General features: G+C 37.4%; 2 protein-coding genes across 2 annotated transcripts; one reads left to right on the top strand and one right to left on the bottom strand.

Moving 5' to 3' along the window:
• Positions 1-73: 73 nt before the first annotated feature.
• Positions 74-15,442, top strand: LOC139963755 (parafibromin-like). Its single transcript, XM_071964869.1, has 14 exons — positions 74-343; positions 1,913-2,021; positions 2,529-2,598; positions 3,971-4,107; positions 5,012-5,076; positions 5,687-5,906; positions 6,788-6,913; positions 7,611-7,677; positions 9,250-9,314; positions 9,997-10,169; positions 11,623-11,760; positions 12,108-12,208; positions 12,797-12,938; positions 13,848-15,442. Exons 1-14 carry the CDS (start codon positions 213-215, stop codon positions 13,882-13,884), a joined length of 1,581 nt encoding a protein of 526 aa, XP_071820970.1. The 5' UTR covers positions 74-212; the 3' UTR covers positions 13,885-15,442.
• Positions 15,443-18,071: 2,629 nt separating this feature from the next.
• Positions 18,072-19,514, bottom strand: LOC139964059 (protein O-linked-mannose beta-1,4-N-acetylglucosaminyltransferase 2-like). Its single transcript, XM_071965384.1, has one exon. The coding sequence runs from the start codon at positions 19,512-19,514 to the stop codon at positions 18,072-18,074; it is 1,443 nt and encodes a 480-aa protein (XP_071821485.1).
• Positions 19,515-19,913: the final 399 nt, after the last annotated feature.

Genomic DNA, 19,913 nt, shown 5'->3' with positions numbered 1-19,913 from the left:
ACTCAAGAAAGTCGCCATGGGCATAGTTAGTCTACATGAAACAACGTTGCTGGGTGCCCGTAATACAAAGTTACACTGTACTGCACGATTTAGCTGTATTCCACGATATCACACAGAGTCTGAGATACTGTAGTATACAGTTGTTTGCATGCGGAACGAAGACGACATAGAATCAACGTGAAGGCAAATAATCAACTGCAAAATCTTTCGCTATGGCTGATGTTCTTAGCATTCTGCGTCAGTACAATATCAACAAGAAGAAGATAATTGAGAAAGATGATCAAGTCCTGTTTGGCGAATTTTCTTGGCCGAAAGATGCTAAGACAAACTACGTCATATACGGGTGATTAACGTTGTATGTTATTGCAGTAGGCTATTGTGACCTAGGCCTAGTCAGAGAGAGATGCACAACGTAAGGCCTAACGTAAGGCCTAACGTTAAACTTATTACATAATTCAGCCTAGTCCTAAACGGATTACACTGCAAATAGTGTTTGAAGTAATGCTAGCCTAAGTAACTTTAAGATTCACATAGTCTAGACAAGGCCTTAGATTGAATAACCCTATTGACCTGATGGTGCTTTTGCAGAATGCAATGATGCTTAGATTCAACAACACACTCCGTAGCCGGCTACTCTTGCTCCGTTGTCTGTTGTCAACATTCTGCGGTTGGAATAGATTGGGTACTAATTTAGAATCCGTACCAATTGACCCTACTTCCTAATCCCTAACCCTATTCCCTACTTCCTTACCCTACTCCCTAACCCCTAACCATATTCCCTACTTCCTAACCCTAATTCCTAACCCCTAACCCTACTCCTTAACCCTACTTTCTAACCCCTAACCTTATTTTGCCGATTCGAAGTCAGCTTTCCCATTCATATGATACGGATTCTAAAGTTAGGCCATAGATTGGCTCCATTGTCAACTTCAAAAATTCACACTGAAGAATACTTTTGAACACAGTTACGTGCAAACTGATGGTAGCCTACTTAAAACATTTCATGTGGCATGGTAGCCAGTGCCGCAGCAAAGCAACTAACAGTTGAACATCATGAACAGTCTTCTGGACAAAATGGTAATACTTAAAATACTTGACTTGGCATTGTTGACAGAGTAGGCAACAGTGCCACTGAAGAAACTCTGGTTGGACTCACATTGGAAAAGGTCTCATACGTACTGTACATGTGTTTTTTCATTCTTCATGGCAAAACCAATGTGTTATAGGAACCAGAGAACTTGCTATTGTTTCAACTGACTTCAAAGCAATTTGTTTCAAATGGATTAAGTGGGTTGTGTGGCATTCTGCAGTTGCTCCTGTGGACGGTATTACTACTAGTACTAGTTCACGGTGATTGCCAACTACAGTATGTAAATATGGAGGTCATCTGAATGTTTTAATCTAAAGACCTTGAAAACTATAGGTTGACATAATTCCTCTTATTGCTTCACAATTAGTTTGTTCAAAAGGAAACATTATTTTATATTCAACTTGATGTACAGTATTTAGAATGAAGCCTGTAACTAAAAGAGTAGGATTGGATTGCAATCTTGACCCAAGATTTTTAACTGTGAAAAGTAACGTTTAGAGCCTGACAACTGCCTACAGTACTTGGTTAATTTTAGTTTTGTAACTGCAGTATAGAGAAAAAAATGTGACACTACAGGAGATTGTTTCTCCAGGTGTATTTAATTGAAATTCATCAAGTTACAGTCATATTTCTTATGAATTCTGTACATTTCTGTCTGTACAGGGAATGTAGGCTACTGACTTTACATGTAAGTTTGATGCGGCACATGGAACACATATCGCACCCAACTAATTGAACAGGAACATTGGTTTAGAGGTGGTGTTTGCCGTTTACAGAAAATTTCTACAAACTTGTGCAGTATGAAATTTTTTCCTATTTCAGAACTGGCCGTGACGTATTATCTCAGAAAGAGTACTACACCTTAGATTCAATTCTCTTTCTCCTGAAGAATGTCCAACTCAACCACTCCCAGTATGTCAGAAGAACAGCTGTGAGTAATCTATGCATTTCTGTCTTAAAAGTAAATTTATCAAATGAAAGTAAGCAGGTGGCTGTCATACTTTGGACAGCAGCTGATGTGAATACATAATTTAGGGAGTAAAAGTTCAAGCACCAGGTGGTCCTTAAGTATGCTCTTCAGAGCTGATGTTTCAAAACGTTAGTCAGCGTTAGTGTCTGTTGGACAACCTGGATGATCTTAAGGTTTTGCTGACAGCAGTTTTGCAAAAACTTTATATTTAAATGTGTGGTTTCGTCAGAGTTGCATTTTGTGTTGCATTTGAACTTGAAACTGTTTTTACTCTGACCGAGCCAAGGATTTTTCTAGTGTAAATGATTACCGTAATTCTATATAGCTGAATGCTGCCCACTGTATTAAAATAAACCGCATTACCATGAAACAACCTCATAACTTGGCAGACGAGGATCTTGATCATCTCAAAAACACCGCAATGATCCTTAAAATTTACACAAATTACACTGTCTTCTCTTCTTTTAGGCGGACAACATTCCTGTGGTTCGTAGGCCAGACAGGAGAGATCTCTTGGCCTACTTGAACGGGGAAGTAGGTTAGTTAATGACTCACTCTTCATATTTTAATTTTCTGCAAAGATGTCATATTTAGACTTGTGGTTTTCGTAATAGTCGCATTTTGTGTTGCTTTGATCTTGAAACTGTGTGTTACCCTGACCTTGCCATGTAATATTATTTCCACATAATTTGACACTCCTTAATCTCACTGGAAGGTCTATGTGCCGGGTAAAAACTCCTTCTGTGTTTCTGATACCATAGTTATTAACTGGCAAACCCAGTACAAATACATTGTGTACTTCACATTTAAGTGAAAAGCTTTAAGCTTTTTTGGGGGCAATTCTTTGAACTTATGGTCTTGTTTCATCAATCCTGTACAATGTTCGTAGAATAAAGCAACTGGTAATAATTCTGAGTACTATGGCCCATCTTTACCCACTCTGTATGGTGCCATCAGATTGTAGCCAAGCCATTTCAGAATTCAATCGTCAAACCTCTTCAGAAAATTGTAGCCTTAATAGAAATGCTACATGGTTAAGAAATACACAATTTTGCAATGCAATGTAGGTAAGAATTTGTAAAGCAACATGGACCTAGAGTGGAACTACTGTATATTGTGCACACCATACGGTACGGTAGGGACCGGGTCCTTCTGTTGTCAGCATCTTCTTTGCAAGGTATATAATAATAATAAATATAACTATACAAAATATGAAACAATTCCACTGGTGATTGTTGGACTGTAGTCAATTTCTTAGTGTACAACACACAGTTTACCTAACAGTAGATTGTAATTGCTGATTATGCTGATGAGAAAGTGGTATAAATGTCACATCTCTCCACCTTCATTGCACATGCATTCTCTTCAAGGAGTTACAGTGTATGAAGTATACTGCAAGTAATAATTGAAAACAGGGAGACATTTTTCTCTTCTGCATCATGTTTATATTATGTTGACAGTGTTTTAATCAATTTGATGGACAGTATTTAGAATGAAATGTGCAACAAAAGAAAATGATAGCAATCTTGAACCTTGAACTTTCACATGCCCATACTTTTTTTTCTGAAGATCCGTAGGTGCTTAATGAGAAAGTGGTATACTGTAAATGTCGCATGCCACTACCTTGATTGTACATGTGTTCTTCAAGGAGTGACTGAATATGACATGTACTTCAATTAGATTGAAAATTTCTTGAAGAGGATACTTTTTTTTTTTATTCAATTTTATGTGTTTAGAACAACACCTGTAACTAGAAGAAATTGATAGCAATCTTGATGCAACTTTCACATGCCCATACTTCTTGCTTGGTTGGTTTTTTTCCCTTTAGACATGTAGGTGCATATTTATCATTCACATGATCTGTATTCTTTTCATGCTAACATCATCATATTTTTGGTTTTGTGCTTTAGCTACATCAACTAGCATTGACAAGAGTGCTCCCCTGGAGATATTATCACGGCCCGCACAGGTGAAGAGACCCAGTGAAGACACTCAAATTGATCCTGGTAAGAAGGTTCACTTTGATGAAGAAGTCCGTCAAGGTAAGGTGAGTGTCACAATTTTTCCTCAGCTTTGCAAGGCTTGAAAGATGCTATTTGGGATTCAGGTAATTTGGTTTAAGTAGTTTTTGCATTGATTCTGCAAAATATTTGGTTTGAAGTTTGGTATTGATATATCATATCCCAACAGCTTATTTTCTTAAATAGTCAATTTTTAATTTTAAATATTGCAAAATGGAACAAGCTGTGAAGCAAGATGTTGGCTCAGTGTGCTTCATTTAACAAGCTCTGTATTAAATATAGATTTTTTTTGGTGAACCTCAGATTCAGTTATGATCCATTGTCTCATTGAGCAATTAACCATTGTCCAATATTTCATAGGACTGGTAGTGTTTGTCACATTTGATAAAGACTTTCATGTTCGATTTGTTGTTACTTTTCACTTTTGAGATTAGTAACTAGAATGCAAATGTTGACTGTTAGAGTGGTCCATGCTCAGTGGACACAACATGTACTTAACTTGAGTCACTGCTTTAGTCATCTGCTTGTACCCTCGTTCATTAATATCACAGTTTATCTGAGTCGAGATTGTAGATCGTCTCATGTTGTACATTTGTAATGAAAGATGCAAAGCAAAAGGCAGGTAGCTTTTTAAAAAGGAGTTCAAATACAATGTTATAATATTTTGAACTTGGATGTTGAAATGCCTCAGCTAGTTTACTTGACTTTATCTTGAGCAGTAGTTCTTTCACCTGGTTCATACATTGGCCAACTTTCAAGAGCCTAACATATCTGTGATCTATTAATACAGTACTTTGTGTAGGGTATGTGCATGGAAGAGGTGACTTTTGGCTGGTGGATTAAGGTGATGAAAATTAAAAGTATCTCTCAGTTTGATATGTTATTAGATAGACATGATTAATATTCTTTATTATGAATCTTTTTTTGTAGGAACTGCTAGCTCAAAAGCTTGAAGAGCGGAAAGAAAGCGCTCTGGCCTCTACCGACAGCATCAGGTTAGTTTGAAAATAAACATTTTAATACTTCTTTGGTTGATATATAGAACTCTCTTAAAAAACATCACCATAAATAAGGTTTCTCAGGTCCTCCACCTTCCCTCCCTTCCATTTTGGTTGTAAAATGCTGGCAACTTTGAAATTGTTTTTGTCAATATGATGTTCCATCCATTGTTAATCATTGAATGCACATCCCAGTCTCACCTGATAACATTACTCATTGTATGAAAATAAGTTATTTTCTAAAATGTTTGTGTTGATGCCTATACTGTTCATTTCATTTCCATACATTTCCAAATGTTTATCATCTTAGACAGAAGCCTTTTATAAATTTGGTTTCCATAAAGGTCCTTATTTATTGAAAATTTCAACTTTCTCTCAGAAATATTGAATTGATACATATTTCAGTTTTATTTGTTTCTTCACAACTTTACAAGAGAAAAACAAAGAATATATACAAATGAATTTCAAGCTGTGAAAGATAGTGCATCAATAAAAACCCTGGTGGGCTTAGCAAAGTAACACACTCATTTGTACGAGAAGAACATCAACATTTTTTTTTTCAATAATATCCCTCTCCGTAACATCATTGGTCATCTCTCAAATATAGGTCCCTTTCCAAAACTATGTCAGTGGAAAGGATTGCAGCTATCAAAGCCAAGAGAAAAGCCAAAAAGAGAGGTTCGGTGAAAACAGATGAAGATGATCTGGGTACGACCAGCCTGGAACAGAGGAGTTTCATTGATGCAGAGGTTGATATCACCAGAGACATTATGAGCAGGGAGAGGCTCTGGAAAACGAGAACGTCAGTCTTAAGGAGCAACGGAAAGGTATTTATAACTTTCTACTGACGCAGTACATTAATGCCAGGTAGAGTGACAACCGTTGCTTGGTCACGCTCTGTGCAGCAACTCGTTGTGTTTAAAGTCTCCAACTTCCGGTAATCTTAGTCAACATGCTTGATATATTTTTCTTCAAAGGATATTGCATTTGATTAAACTAAAGTACCCTCTATTGATTTCAATTCACCAGTAGTAAGGTCAATTAGTGAGTAACTAATGATGTCATTCAAATCTAACGTAATACTTGTACATTCAGTATCAGTGTTACAAATGTACCAATAAGTAATGGGCATTAATAATGAATAGATAAAAAAAAAATCTCACAGAAAAAGAAGTTAATCATTGTATAAATCTGCTCAAATGCAAGAAGTGCTTTATGTAATTGAGCTACTAAACCCAGACAACTCATTCTTACTGCATCTATATAACAATAAATCATATTATAAACAAAATGCTAAATTGCTTCACCAAAATGTTAAAGAATGCAAAATATCTCCCAGCCTTGTGGTATCATGAAAGCAAGCATGAGGTATCTGAAAAGATCCTCTCTCTTCCAGGTCCATGAAAAAATTGTTTGTTACTGTACTACAGTATGCATCAGCTCGAAAGGTTTCCAAAGAGGAAAGAACACATTACACTGCCCTTTATGGGAAAGAATATATTTATTATATTAGGTCTAGCGATAACGTCACGTACAAAGTTTACAGTAAATTATTATGATGTTTAACATACATTTATCATCAAGTGAATAATAGCAATCGTTGTGTTATGGTAGATCTTACAAAAGATGCAGAAACCTGATATGGTTATTGGGATACCAAGCATCGATATTAAAATAACGTTATGATCTCTTCTCTGTTTCCTTGCAGATTTTTTCAGAGAATATTTTTGCTATCCTGCAGTCTGTGAAAATGCAAGAAGAAGGCAAAACAACATCTTCCAGTGGCCACACCTCCAGTTCACATCACCAACCACAACAGACCCCATCACAACAGGTACACTGTCCGAATGATAACAAAACTACTGTTGGGTTAACTAAGAAGCAAAAGAGGAAACTAACTGGATAATAACTAATTAGCAATATAGAGCATATCAGATTTACTTAAACTATTATTTCCTTGGAAATCCCTTCCGTGATATTTCATGGGTTGCATTGACTGTATTATGCAGTGATCCCTGGTAAAACCCTATGTAAGGTCATTGGTAAAAGCCTTAACTACCAAGTTACAGTACATTTATTCTGAGGTCACTGGTTAAAATCCTTGCATAGATAATAATTTTGTTGTTTTAAAAATTTTGTTTACTTGGTGTGTGTGAGTTGTGATATATTTTTTCTTTTGTAATTTCTTTCATTTCCATGTTTGTACTATATCTTGTAGCTTCCCTCCCCTCCATCCCAACCCCTCCATATTTTCACTACCTAGCTTTGCTCTCAACATCAACTATACTAAATGAAATGAAAACTAGTTCCTCAAAGATGAATTCGCCAAGTTGTAACTTTTTTCAGATCTCACCTGGCAAGAATTGTAAATCTCCAACTAAATGAGAAAAGAAAAGAAAAAAAAAATATTAAGATTTTAATGTGCTTATATTATGTCATGACGTACTAACATCATGAACATAATTGACCTGCTCATTGAAGACATTCTGCTGTAAATCTACCATAAACAATTGATTTCCTTGTGTTTTCAGGCAAGGCGACAGGCTAATCAAGGACAATACAACCGTTACGATCAGGAAAGATTTAAGAGCAAAGAAGGTTTGTATAAACCTGGGTCGTTTTTACTTGATTATGAAATTATTACTCTATACCTCTATTTTTATGAGGTTTTTGAGGAATCTATGCGATGGTAATGGTGTGTGTGTCTGACACTTGCTTGCTAACAAGGTAACTCAAAATGCTAAAGGTAGATTAATTTCATACTTGGTGTGTGGATCTGTCTTATTGAGTACAAGAACCCTATTGCTTTCTGTGAAGTTCAATGGTCATTGGAGCCAACGGAGGTCAAAGTTTGAAAACTTTGTGAACACGATAATTCAAAAAGTACATCTTTGTTGAACTTCATACATGATTTGCAGATTGGTAGAGGTCAAAGCTCACATGAGATCAACAGGCATCAAAGTCTTAAAGCCTTTAAAATATGATAACTCCAAAATGGAAGTTACAAGTAATCTGTTAATTCTCCAGTGGTATGGTTTTATTGTGGTGAACATAGTGTAGTTATACAGTTCAGTTTAACTCTGTGAAGGGGCTCTTCTATAGGTCTTTTCAACAAAAATTTCTGAGATCTGATTAAGAATTCATACTCTTGCTCTAAACGTGCCCTTAAACCTCCTTTCAGGTTTCATCCTCTGAGCTTGAAGGTGTCAACAGGTCATCTCAAATGGGAATTACTGGCTCAAGGGGTCAATAGGTTATCTCTTGGGGGCGTTGTGGTCAAGTGGTTAAGGCAGTGGACTTGTGATCTAAGGATTACAGGTTCGAGCCCTGGCCAGATCATTGCGTTGTGTCCTTGGGCAAGGCGCTTTATCTCCATTGCCTCTCTTCACCCAGGTGTATAAATGGGGACCTGCGAGGTAACTTGTAAATATAGTTGCGTGCGCCGGTTTGTGGCTGCACCCTGTGGGAAGTCCCCCGGGGGACACGTGGTTGTGGTGCACTGTGGTGCCCCAGGAGAGATTGATTGAATTGTGCACACTTTGGTGTGTGGGTGTGACAAGTTACCAATGACCAGGGGTTAATAATCAGCGCATTGAGACTTAAGTGTGTATTTGTGCTTTATAAGAACTGCGTATTATTATTATTATTATCTCAAATGGGGGAAAATTTGCCATTTTCTTAAAACTATTTCACAGTGTTTAAACATATCATGTACATCGCATCAAATATTACAGTTATGGCTAGCTAAAAATTGGTTAAATGTGTCTATTCTTCACATAAGAAGACTGTTGTTTCTGGTTATTGAAACATTTTGGTTTAAAATTCTATACTGTAAAATCGTTATGAGTGAATGGCAAGGTTGATGCCCACAAGGGATTGCTACAAATCTCTTCTGATTCTCACTTATTTCTTGGACAAATTTAACTCACTTGCTCTACATTAGTCAGATAGTATGGCAAGGAATCACAAAGCCAACTTGCTTTCTGGTTGTATGAAGTAGTGGCACAAAATTGATCAAAAAGGGCTGTTTTAACATAGAAAATTACTTGGGTTTCTTTACTTTTCTTATTATAATTTAAAACTTGGAACATTTAAATAACCAACAACTTTATTTTGTAGTGATATTTACTTAATCCAGGGTGCTTTAAACATTTTCCCTTCTTCTTGCAGAAACATCCGGTTTTGACATCGACACCATGAAAACTTACCACGGAATTTCGCTGAAGTCTGTTACGGTAGGAACTTTGTGTCTTCTAGTTTGGTTGTGTTAATAATTGGTAAACCTCTGGTGAAACTTTGATGAGATACGATACATGAAAGCTACAGTGTGCATTGAATTTGGTATCATTCTTAGCTGTCTATGAGGAAAACTACCATGCTTGAACACAATGAACTTGTTATGTGGGTCCAGGTTTCTGAGCAAAACGTTGTTCATGTGTTCACTTTCTTGGACAGTAATAATATAATATTTGATTTTTATATAGCGCTTTACACCAGCAATAGGTCTCAAAGCGCTTTACAGACATTATATTGCCCCTGGTCAATGATGACATGTCCCAGAGACAATCCCTCCAGTCGGCAGCAGTTATATACTGCGCCCAAAGTATATTTTCTGGAAACCGTTATCCCACAAGTGTCTGGCTAATTATGAGTTTGCAAGTGGTTGATACAACAAAGCAAAGCCCATATAACTCTAGTGTAAGGGTCATACAATTGGTGTTAACTGTACATGTCCTTGGTCACAATGGGTGCAATGTTCCAACTTCCTGTCCTATTGAAACTAAGGTTAAAGTAAAAGAACCCAAGCATCATCTGCAATTTATTTGGATATAAACTACTTGCTATTTCTTTCCTCTTGAATTGTGAGGTGCTCTAATTCCGTTCAACATTTAATCAATGGTTATTCTCTAATTACAGGAAGGTGTTGCGAAGAAGACTCCAACCCCAGATCCTCGACCTAGGCCAGAGGCGGCGTCTAAGCCACACACACCACAAAAGAGGGTCTCCAGAACCCCCATCATCATTGTTCCTGCAGGAACCACGTCCATGGTCACATTGTACAATGTTAAAGACCTCCTTCAGGACTTAAGGTAAGACTGAAAGATGAATTCGATTTCAAGGTGTGGTTGGAAGGTACTGTTATATAGACTTGTTTAACATAAAAATCTGAAAGATGTTATTAATGTAAATGTGATTAATGTAAGTTTGAAAAGATGATTCAATAAAATTGGTTTAAGGTTAGTTAGAAAGGTGCTGATATATGAACACAGTCAGCAAAAATGTTTTTTCCCCTGGAACATAAATTCGATGAAGTCGGATTTCCCGCTGCGGAACGCAATGTAGGGGGGTGTCTTAGGGGGGATGTGCCCCCCTCAGAAGCTGAAGCTTTTTGAAAATTGAAGACCCAATTGACGCGATTTGGTGGTCCATTTTTACAGTGATTGCCAGTGTACTACACATGTGTTAAACCATGTTATGGTAGCACATGAGTCGTTTTGTTGCAACATGAATCCCGGTATCGTAACTACAACTGGTATTTTCCTCAACTTTCATCTATGGTTCAAAGCACTTAGTTACGAGACTGTCAATGTCATAAATTCAATATGCATAGCCTAGGCTACAGTTTGTACATACTCTTACACGCACGGTTATAAAAAATAACACGCTATATTAGGGCCTTTGTATTTTAACATACACTTCCAAAAGGAAAGCACAAACCTTGGAAAAAAGCAACCCACACCATCCTTCATTCATACTCGACGTAAGATATTAGATTATCACGTTCGCACATGGATTAAACTAGTAATCCGTACACAAAAAGAAATTGGGAGTTCCCCACTATTCCATGATATTGGAATAGGGCAACCCCTTCAAGTTCAAAAGTTCACAATGAAAAGTTTTTAACTATCAACAAGTCACCACGTGTTTGGAACTTCAGACAATAAGAATGTAACATAGGGGCTACGTAAATACGCGATTATAAACTACATACATAAGAATAGTACAGATATATTCATATCGTTAATCGGCTATTGTTTACTCCAGAAAATATACTTTCAATACGTAGATATCAATCTTTCGTACAAAAAATCTTAAAAATTAAAAAAGTGGCGAAAGATAACTGTAAATGACATTGTGGAACCCCCGTTTTTCCCTTTCCATCTTTCTTTTTTCTTCCTCCCTCTTCATGTTTTTGCTGTCTGTTATTTTATTTTTTTATCTCTGCTCCAAAATTTCCCGCGAGTGACGAAGAATTTTTTTTTTATCTCTGCTCCAAAATTTCCCGCGAGTGACTAAAATTTCCCGGGAACGAGGTTACCTTGTTACCTCTTTTTTCCTGGCCTGTATATGAATTTGATTTTAATTGAGGTTGAAAGATATCGTTCTATACATTTGATTGTTGGTTGAAAGATGCTGGTATTTATGACTTTGATTGCAGGTAAAGGTTGATAATGTTATATAAAATTGGGATTCAATTAGATTTTGATGAAGTTATCTGTTGTACTAGGGAAATATTAAATTTGAGATATGATTTCTTTTCAGATTTGTGACAACAGAGGCTAAAAAGATTGGTGGAACACGAAAGGAAAACGAAGTGCTGATCCAAAGACGAAAAGAAGATGGTAGTACTGTTCCATATCGTGTCATAGATACAATCAATAAACTTACCCCACAAGATTGGTAAGGGCATGATTAAAACTTTTGTGCGAGTATAGTAATGAACTCAAAGCTGGCAGGATGGGGTGGGTTGTGTGGGGGAGGGTTAATAAGCTAACTGTTGCTAGAAGAGGGCATTGAATTTTTTCTAAAGAAATACAAGCCTGAGAGGAGAGTGAACATGGCAGAAGGAATTGTCATTTTCAGGTAGCACTTACAAGCTTGGAAAGATATCCACTCGTTAATAAACATCCCAAGATGTGTTCACTTAAATGCAAAACATAGTGACCGTATGTGAATTAATTCTTCTTGCTAGTTTAGGTTCAGCTGTTAATAGATTTAGTTCACTTGGATTTTCTTATGATTTTTAGGGACCGTGTGGTAGCTGTGTTTGTCCAGGGTCCAGCTTGGCAATTTAAAGGATGGCCTTGGGTCCTGCCTGATGGATCACCCACAGAAATCTTTGCTAGAAGTAAGTGCTGAAGTGCTTTCATTTAATTCTGCATATTGAGTGGTATTGACACTTTCTATTATACTGACTGAGCCATGTAACATTCATGCATATTTGGTTATCCCTTCAGCTAACAAAGACATCTGTGTAGTTTCAGTAAAATTGACTTACATGGAATTGCCAAGTTATGTAATATTAAATGGGGTAAACAAAAATTTGTGTCCCACAAATTTAATGTATTGTTTTAATTCAAAAACTTATTCCATTGTCTCTGGATCAAAATATTGGAGTAATAACCCACAGATTGTATTTTAATGTACCTTACCTATTCTTTAACAGTCAGGTTTGATACTGCTAAATTATAGTACCCGCTGGTTGCGTTTCATATTACCATATTTCATTGCTCAAAAGATCCAGTCAAGTATTATAGTGCAATATTTTGTTCAATTTTGTATAGTTATTCTTCTTGTCCAGATAAAGGTGCAGTCAACTAGTAATTAATAATTCTATCAATATTGGCAATTTTGCCTCACTGTTTGTAGCTTTATAAGGATGAAAGATTATCCCGTGCAATATCAGATAAAGTATCGCCCGTTCATTTACTTGCAGTAAAGGCATTCCACATGAAATACGACGAACTGCCCTTGGACAAGAACGTGGCTAATTGGAACGTTCAGCTCATGGATATCAACAGAGCTAGACGACACAACGACAGAGCTGTGCTACTTAAATTCTGGAACTCATTAGAAAAGTAAGTATGTAGGACTTGTACAGAGTAGTTATATTCATTAAATTATAAGCAATTGATGCAAGACCAGGTTTATCTGGTCTAGCTCACTTCAAGTTGTCTTAGATGGAGCTAGTCTGTCAGCCAATGTTCAAATATTTTGAATTAAGCAATCTTTTGTTACTTTCATAATTTTCGATATTACAAAGATGTCTGTAGAAATATTCACAATTCTTTTTTTCTGGATTTGATATCTAACAAATAAAACAAAAGTAAACTTTCATTATAATAGCAAATTTGGTAGGCAATAAGTGCTTTTGTATAGTTTGGGTCAGTTCTCACATTGGATAAGCTTCATCATTAGTATGCTAAAAAGCTGAATATTCATAGCTGGTCAGATTCAAAACTGGTTTGACTTTCTTTCAGAGCAAGCTTTTACCATAATTAATTTCTTATATGATCAAGAACATTTACTTATGAGTTCATAACTTATGCTTCTGTGATGAATATTCATAAATGACAAGGGTCTTGTGGAGGTACTACGTCAACTCTAAAAACCACATATTTTCTTTTGTATTGAAATTAGTGTGTAAGTGAAAGAGAAAAGCAGAATATTCTGACCTACACAAGAATCGATTTTCTATGACACTAAAACATTTGTATTCTGTTAGCAGTTCTGATTCTTACCAAAACAAGACTAGGGAACTGAGAACAAAGTTATGTGGAATGAGCAGAGATTTTCTTGGTTATAGTAGGATCCAGTATAGTAACCTCACAAAGCAAGGCCTGTTGGAACGAGTCCTAAGTATGATTGTGACATTTTACGTTTTAGCCAGTAAATAAGGTTTGCATTTCTTTTAATATTGATTACTATACAGCGTTTTATGATACAAATCTACAAATTGATCCTTATTGAACTTCTTCTCTCCTCAGGTACATGGTCAAGAGCAAAGGACATCTTCGGTTCTAAGAATTGGAATATCTTGTCCCACCTGGAGTCAGTACTTTTCAGGATGAAACAGATTGAGGTATAGGTGGTGTGTATTATCCAAGTGTTTGCAAGACTGTTGGCACTTTGCACCTTTTGTACTTGAGAGGAAAAAAATATTTCAAGAGAAAGCAGAGATCTGAGTGTTAACTTGGAATTATGATCTAAAAAGTGATGTTGAGACTGCATCCTAACGGACTGTGCCAATGTTGAGGACAGAAGCCTATACCGTATAGCACAATGTGTGTGACTTAAAGGCCTGGTGTGGTTCTATCATAACATTGATGAAATAAGAAGATTGTACAGTATTGGTTAGCTAGTTGATATAAAACAACATTAATTGCAATGTTAATTACCACTGAGACTTATATATAGAGAATGCATTTGCTGTTCATATTGGTATTAATAGGTAAGGAGTGATGGGATGAATATTACTCTGGTCAAGAATAGTCGTGTGCACAAAAGAGGAGGGGAGGGGGGCATGGCCTCCACCTCCCATAATCAGTCAGTGAATGTGGTTTATTTGGGGCCTGTTGCATTCACCCGAGGTCTTGCATTTATATAGGTACATAATACCTAATTTATAGTCTAAATGTGCCTCAGAATGCACCATGTGAAGTTTAAATGTTTTTTTTTTTGCTGGGGAGGACCCCCAAGCCCCCCCCCCTTCATGAAGACCACAGGGCATCAGCATCCACTCTTATTTGAAATCTGTGACCCCCTCTCCTGCCCCCACAGACATATTTTGCATCCAGTGCACATCGTTAGTCAAGAATGGTGAGCTATCTTCTGGCAGTTCCAAGAAAAACTCCTGATTATGACATGGGAGGGGGTACGGGGGTGAGGGATGATAGTAGTTCAGATGATTCTACTTGAGGAGGGGGGATGTGGTATGTTTGGTACCCTTAAGAATGAATTCTTTTCCCTCTGCAAGGGTTTAGCTAGGTGCCTGGAAGGGTGTACTGGTCCCTAATGAGTGATATAATTCTTTCCCCCACTGGATGTAAGAAACTGTACAAGTCTTTTAACCATCTTTGCGTGCCATATGGTTTTCACCTCCAAAAGTCTTGATATATATAACAATTACATCTAATTTTACGGTGATTGGATCTATTTGTTTTGTTTCATTTTGTATCTATTTTGCTTCTTTCTCTGTTTTGTTCATCCAATAATTAATCATTAAGTTTACGGTACATGCCTGAGGATATTGTATGTATGTTTGTGTGATGTAACTGCTATACTGTTTGTAATATAAAGACATACAAGCATTATACTGGCTATTAAAGAGGCAAAACCTAAATCTAACCACAAATTACCCATTCGATGCTAGACGCATCTCATGAGTTGGAAAAGCTCAACAGCCAATACCCTTTCGTGGCCAACAGATTGGAAGATATTATGTGAAGTTATGTGTTGTCTTGCAAAGGCTTCTGGAGTAAGATCAGTTTCTGTTTCGTATTTCCAATCTTTTCCTCTCCATTTCTGTACAAATATTATGAGTTGTAAAGAAATAAAAACAAAGAAACAAATGTAAAAGCAATCACTTATACTCCTATATTTTCCATTTTGTTAAGAAGGGGGAGGGAAGCATTTCAACCCTGCATGGACTTCTAGACCCAGGACCTTCCAGGAGGACAGCGTCACGACCCACTACACCCCCTCCCTCCCCCTCCCTCGTAGTAAGCAATGCTCAGAATGCACTAAAACTACCTAGGATATGGTGTTAAAAAATAACCTAATCAATCTCCGCCGGTGGTATAGAAACATTTACCGACTTCTGGAGAATCCCACTAAATGTTTTCGCGACATAATTTTTCATTTTGCTCAATATGCTACTGTCGTACCGAGGAGTCGCGTTGTTTAAAATGTCTCCAAATAACATAACCGATGTCACCCTTCTTCGAATTCCGATCCCCACCCCTTATCCACATCGAACAGAAACTGGGCATGTCGAATGTCGAACCACATTGAAGTACCTGTTATCAAATAGCTGGCTCTGATAGGTATATTTCTGTTCCACTTGAACTTTGAAATAACTGTTCTATTGTGGTTAATTGATTTATTATCAGGCTTTTATCAGACTCGTTAACATGTATCAAATAGCATAATTAATATCACTCTTCTTCTTATTCCGATACCCACAGACACTGGGAATGTCGAACAATATTCAAATACCTGTTATCAAATAGCTGGCTCTAATAGGTAAATTTCTGTTCCACTTGAACTTTGAAACAGTGGCGTCACCAGACTTTTCAGTCTGGGGGGGGGGCACGGGGGGGGGCACCAGCATGTGATGGGGGCACTTAGGTGGATACGGATCGCCGTCCTGGGGGAGGGGTCCTCTTTGGAAAATTTTCGCATACGGAGGATGGGCTAGATGCAAAATGGTGCCACATTTGATGCTAAATTCGATCTGAAGATATCTCCAGAAATTGCTATTTTTGAGGTAAAGATTTTAACAACGCGCAGAATTTTGCAGAGGATATGAACCACATGTTGTCGATATTATGCCTAACCCTATCAACAGAACCTACATTTGTTGAATTCATGTGTGCATGACCCCCGACTCCTTTCTTGTCCTTCTCGTTTTCTCCCATTATCTATTAAGATGGCGCGGGTTACGACTTCGATACCCGACGGTCAAGGATAAACTTTTTCATTTTTTCGCAGCCCATTTGAAGAAAATACGAATTACTGTGCTTCATTGTCCTTATGAAAAACCAACTCAGATGATGGGAGTTGAATATAACAAAATATATATATTTTTTTATACCAACCCAAATCTCAGATGGGGGCACTCGGGGGGCACTAGGTTTTCCAGGGGGGCACGTGCCCCCTGGCCCCCCCTTGGCGACGCCACTGCTTTGAAATAACTGTGTTCCATTGTGGTTAATTTATTATCAGCCGTAATATCTGACTTAATGCTGATAACTTAGGTAATATATGACAAGATGTTCATTGAATTGTGTGATATTATCTAGGGCTAACGTGCGTGTCGATCACATGCATACTTTTAGCAGTTTAATTTATCATTCAAAGTAGTCACGATAGTGAAATACATCCACTTCATATAAGCGATGCCCTGAATACATGAAAACTATCATGGACAATAAACATCCCCTTCATATATATAAGCGATGCCCTTAATACATGTAAACTATAATGGAAAGTAAACATCCCCTTCATATAAGCGATGCCCTGGATGCATGTGAACTACAATGGACCATAAAGATCCCCTTCATATAAGCGATGCCCTGAATACATGAAAACTGTAATGAACAGTAAACATCCCCTTCATATATATAAGCGATGCCCTGAATACATGTAAATTATCATGGACAGTAAACATCCCTTTCATAAAAGCGATGCCCTGAATACATGAAAACTATCATAGACAGCAAACATCCTCTTCATATAAGCGATGCCCTGACTACATGAAAACTATCATGGAATGAACACTTTATGTTGTAAAATAACTTTATTGACCTCCCTTTTCACGCTCATAAAAGTCTAAATAAATTTCCTGACGTCTGGAACAGCCCACGGCCCACTAAGTGTTTTCGCGATTCACATTAATTCGTGTCGCCGCCTATATTCTGAAGACTTTCGAAAATAAACAATACTTAATAAGCGGAAGTGTTGTAAGTTCCAATCAATTAAACGGGTTTCTTTTTCTTTCATTTCAAACTGAATCGGCATTGTACGGAGAACACTTGAACTATACATATACATATACTATGAACATTCCGAAATATTTCACCTTGATTCAAACAATTGTATCTCAAAAGCATTTCAAATATTTCAATATAAGTGTGTTGACATGGTGAGTACTTCACAGAACACAGCACGGCATCTACTGTATTTACCCTACGATCATTTAACCCATGCATTAGAACTTTGCGATATCGACATAATGTCGGTCTTTGACCTAAGGTCATTGATACAGTCTGAAGTCACCCAGCAAATGAGAATTTAATATTGTTGAATATTTCCTTGTTTACGACTGACACCGTCATGGCGTTAAAAATCAACATCTGACTTCTACTAACAGGCGCTGATGTAAAAGTTCCCCTTATGTGCAAGCCCCCTAACCATCCCCTCCGTTCCCTTTCAATCCCACGAATGAAATTTTAAAGTAGTTATTAGCACTCACTTGCATCCGCCCCTGACTATGTACCAAATTTACCATTGCGATTCTTATAAAACTGAGTATTTGTTAAAATATTAACTACGGAAGGGATATCAATTAAAGTATCTTGATAGAGTCTAAACTGGACCTCTGGATGCTGACAACATTGATGTGGCCGAATTTCGGTCAAGTTAGTTATCCTTTCTTGCTCTTTCTTGCTCAAGTGCGATATACCGCCCCTATGTAATGCTTCGGTAGGGTGAGTCACTGTATTCGAACGGTTCATATTGCGCCAAGCGCGGTATTCGATGTCCATTCCTGATAGTTCTACCGCGGTTTTGTAGGGTGTGAAATTAAGTGGATTAATCGCATAGGGATATAATTCTAGAACGAACGATGAAGGTGGTAGAAAAATAGAAAATATCATCATAGCACCGTGCAAACCGACAACAACTTTAGCACACGACACAGTCTTAATAATCTCTTTAATTGTGTTTTTCTCGAGGCTTAGTTCTCTCATTTCCAACTGAAGTGTTTTGGACAATACTTCCGAAAGTTTCTCCTCGTTCAAAATCAGACGAGTTTTCTTCCGTATGAAAATAATACCATAATCGTTAGCAATTAGACATCGGAGTGGAAGACCCATTCTCTTTCTGACGAAACCTGTGAATTTTGCTATGTGACTCGATGTTGCGTTTGACCCTTTGAGTGCACCTTCGGGCTCAAAACCGGGCAATCCCCACTGGTACCACAGCGTCTCCGACGATAAACCGACGATAATATCCTGGAAACAGGTCAGTGATTCTTCTGGTTCAAAAGTTAAGTCGTTTCGGGAAATTGGCTTTCCCTGCGAAAACAGCTGATATAAACCCATCAATTTATTCAAACTTATTTCCCTCCAGTATATGAGTGTGCTAGTCGGTTCTTCTGTAAGGTTATCGTATCGAGAAAGCGTGTAGAAAACCGGAAGTAAATCATCGTGGATCGCGTGAGCGGTATTACCAACATTAAATGCATGGAAGAGATGATAACTACCACTTCGATAATTAAAATATTTAAGTTTACCAGGTACAATATTATATATTAATATATGGGCTAAATTGAAAGGAAATTCTGCTCCCAAAGCAGAAGTTAACGAAACAATGTCTCTGACTAAACGATTACCTAATAATTGTGCGTCTTGTTCGTGGCCAGTTTTCGCTGTGTTTCCGTGGAAGAGAGCAAATTCTCCATTGATATGCATGTAACATAAGTTACGGAACTTACAAACTCTGCCCCATGATCGGTCACTAAGAGTGCACCACAGTAGTTCTCCTTCAGGATATTCTGTTCCTGATACGGCCAGTCTGTCGTCGGTTTTCTGCCTAACAGAACCTTTGAAGAGTAGCCCTACATACCATGGTTCAAATGAAATAATAATATTGAATCCTATCGAAAGAAAAAATACTTTGACAGCAAACTTCCAGTAAGCCTTCGAAGGCATGGTAGTAATGTGTATATTACTAACCGGTTTTCCCTAACGTAATAGTGAAAGAGTGAAATAGGTCGATTATGCTATAACACCAATGTATACAATATGCACTGATCTTCTGATCGTGTATAAAGGTCTGTTATATCTGGAATATATTCAATAGCCTTGTATATAACTAATTGTTATACCATAGTGTTTAGCAATTACCAAGGTCAAAGAGTTTTCAATAATAACCTCTTTTCTCATTGTGAATTCAACTGTGAAAACCTAATTGCATTATTTGCAGAAAGTCCTTACTATGCAGGGCGGCCAGGGTGACCAGTTTTTCTGTGAGGCAGCCGGCTAAAATTGGCGGCTTAAATCGGATGAAAACTCACAGGTTACGAATTTGCTGAAATATTATGACTATTT

This window comes from Apostichopus japonicus, chromosome 22, assembly GCF_037975245.1.
Source record: "Apostichopus japonicus isolate 1M-3 chromosome 22, ASM3797524v1, whole genome shotgun sequence".
Classification (NCBI taxonomy): Eukaryota; Metazoa; Echinodermata; class Holothuroidea; order Aspidochirotida; family Stichopodidae; genus Apostichopus; species Apostichopus japonicus.
This window is presented reverse-complemented; position numbering and strand designations above follow the sequence as displayed.

What these genes read in the sequence shown, in the direction of transcription:
- LOC139963755 (XM_071964869.1), top strand. Translation starts at nt 213, where the DNA reads ATGGCTGATGTTCTTAGCATTCTGCGTCAGTACAATATCAACAAGAAG. An exon ending in CTACTTGAACGGGGAAGTAG is followed by an intron (nt 2,599 to 3,970) that starts GTTAGTTAATGA and finishes TTTGTGCTTTAG; the next exon opens with CTACATCAACTAGCATTGAC. An exon ending in TTTCGCTGAAGTCTGTTACG is followed by an intron (nt 9,315 to 9,996) that starts GTAGGAACTTTG and finishes CTCTAATTACAG; the next exon opens with GAAGGTGTTGCGAAGAAGAC.
- LOC139964059 (XM_071965384.1), bottom strand. Translation starts at nt 19,514, where the DNA reads ATGCCTTCGAAGGCTTACTGGAAGTTTGCTGTCAAAGTATTTTTTCTT.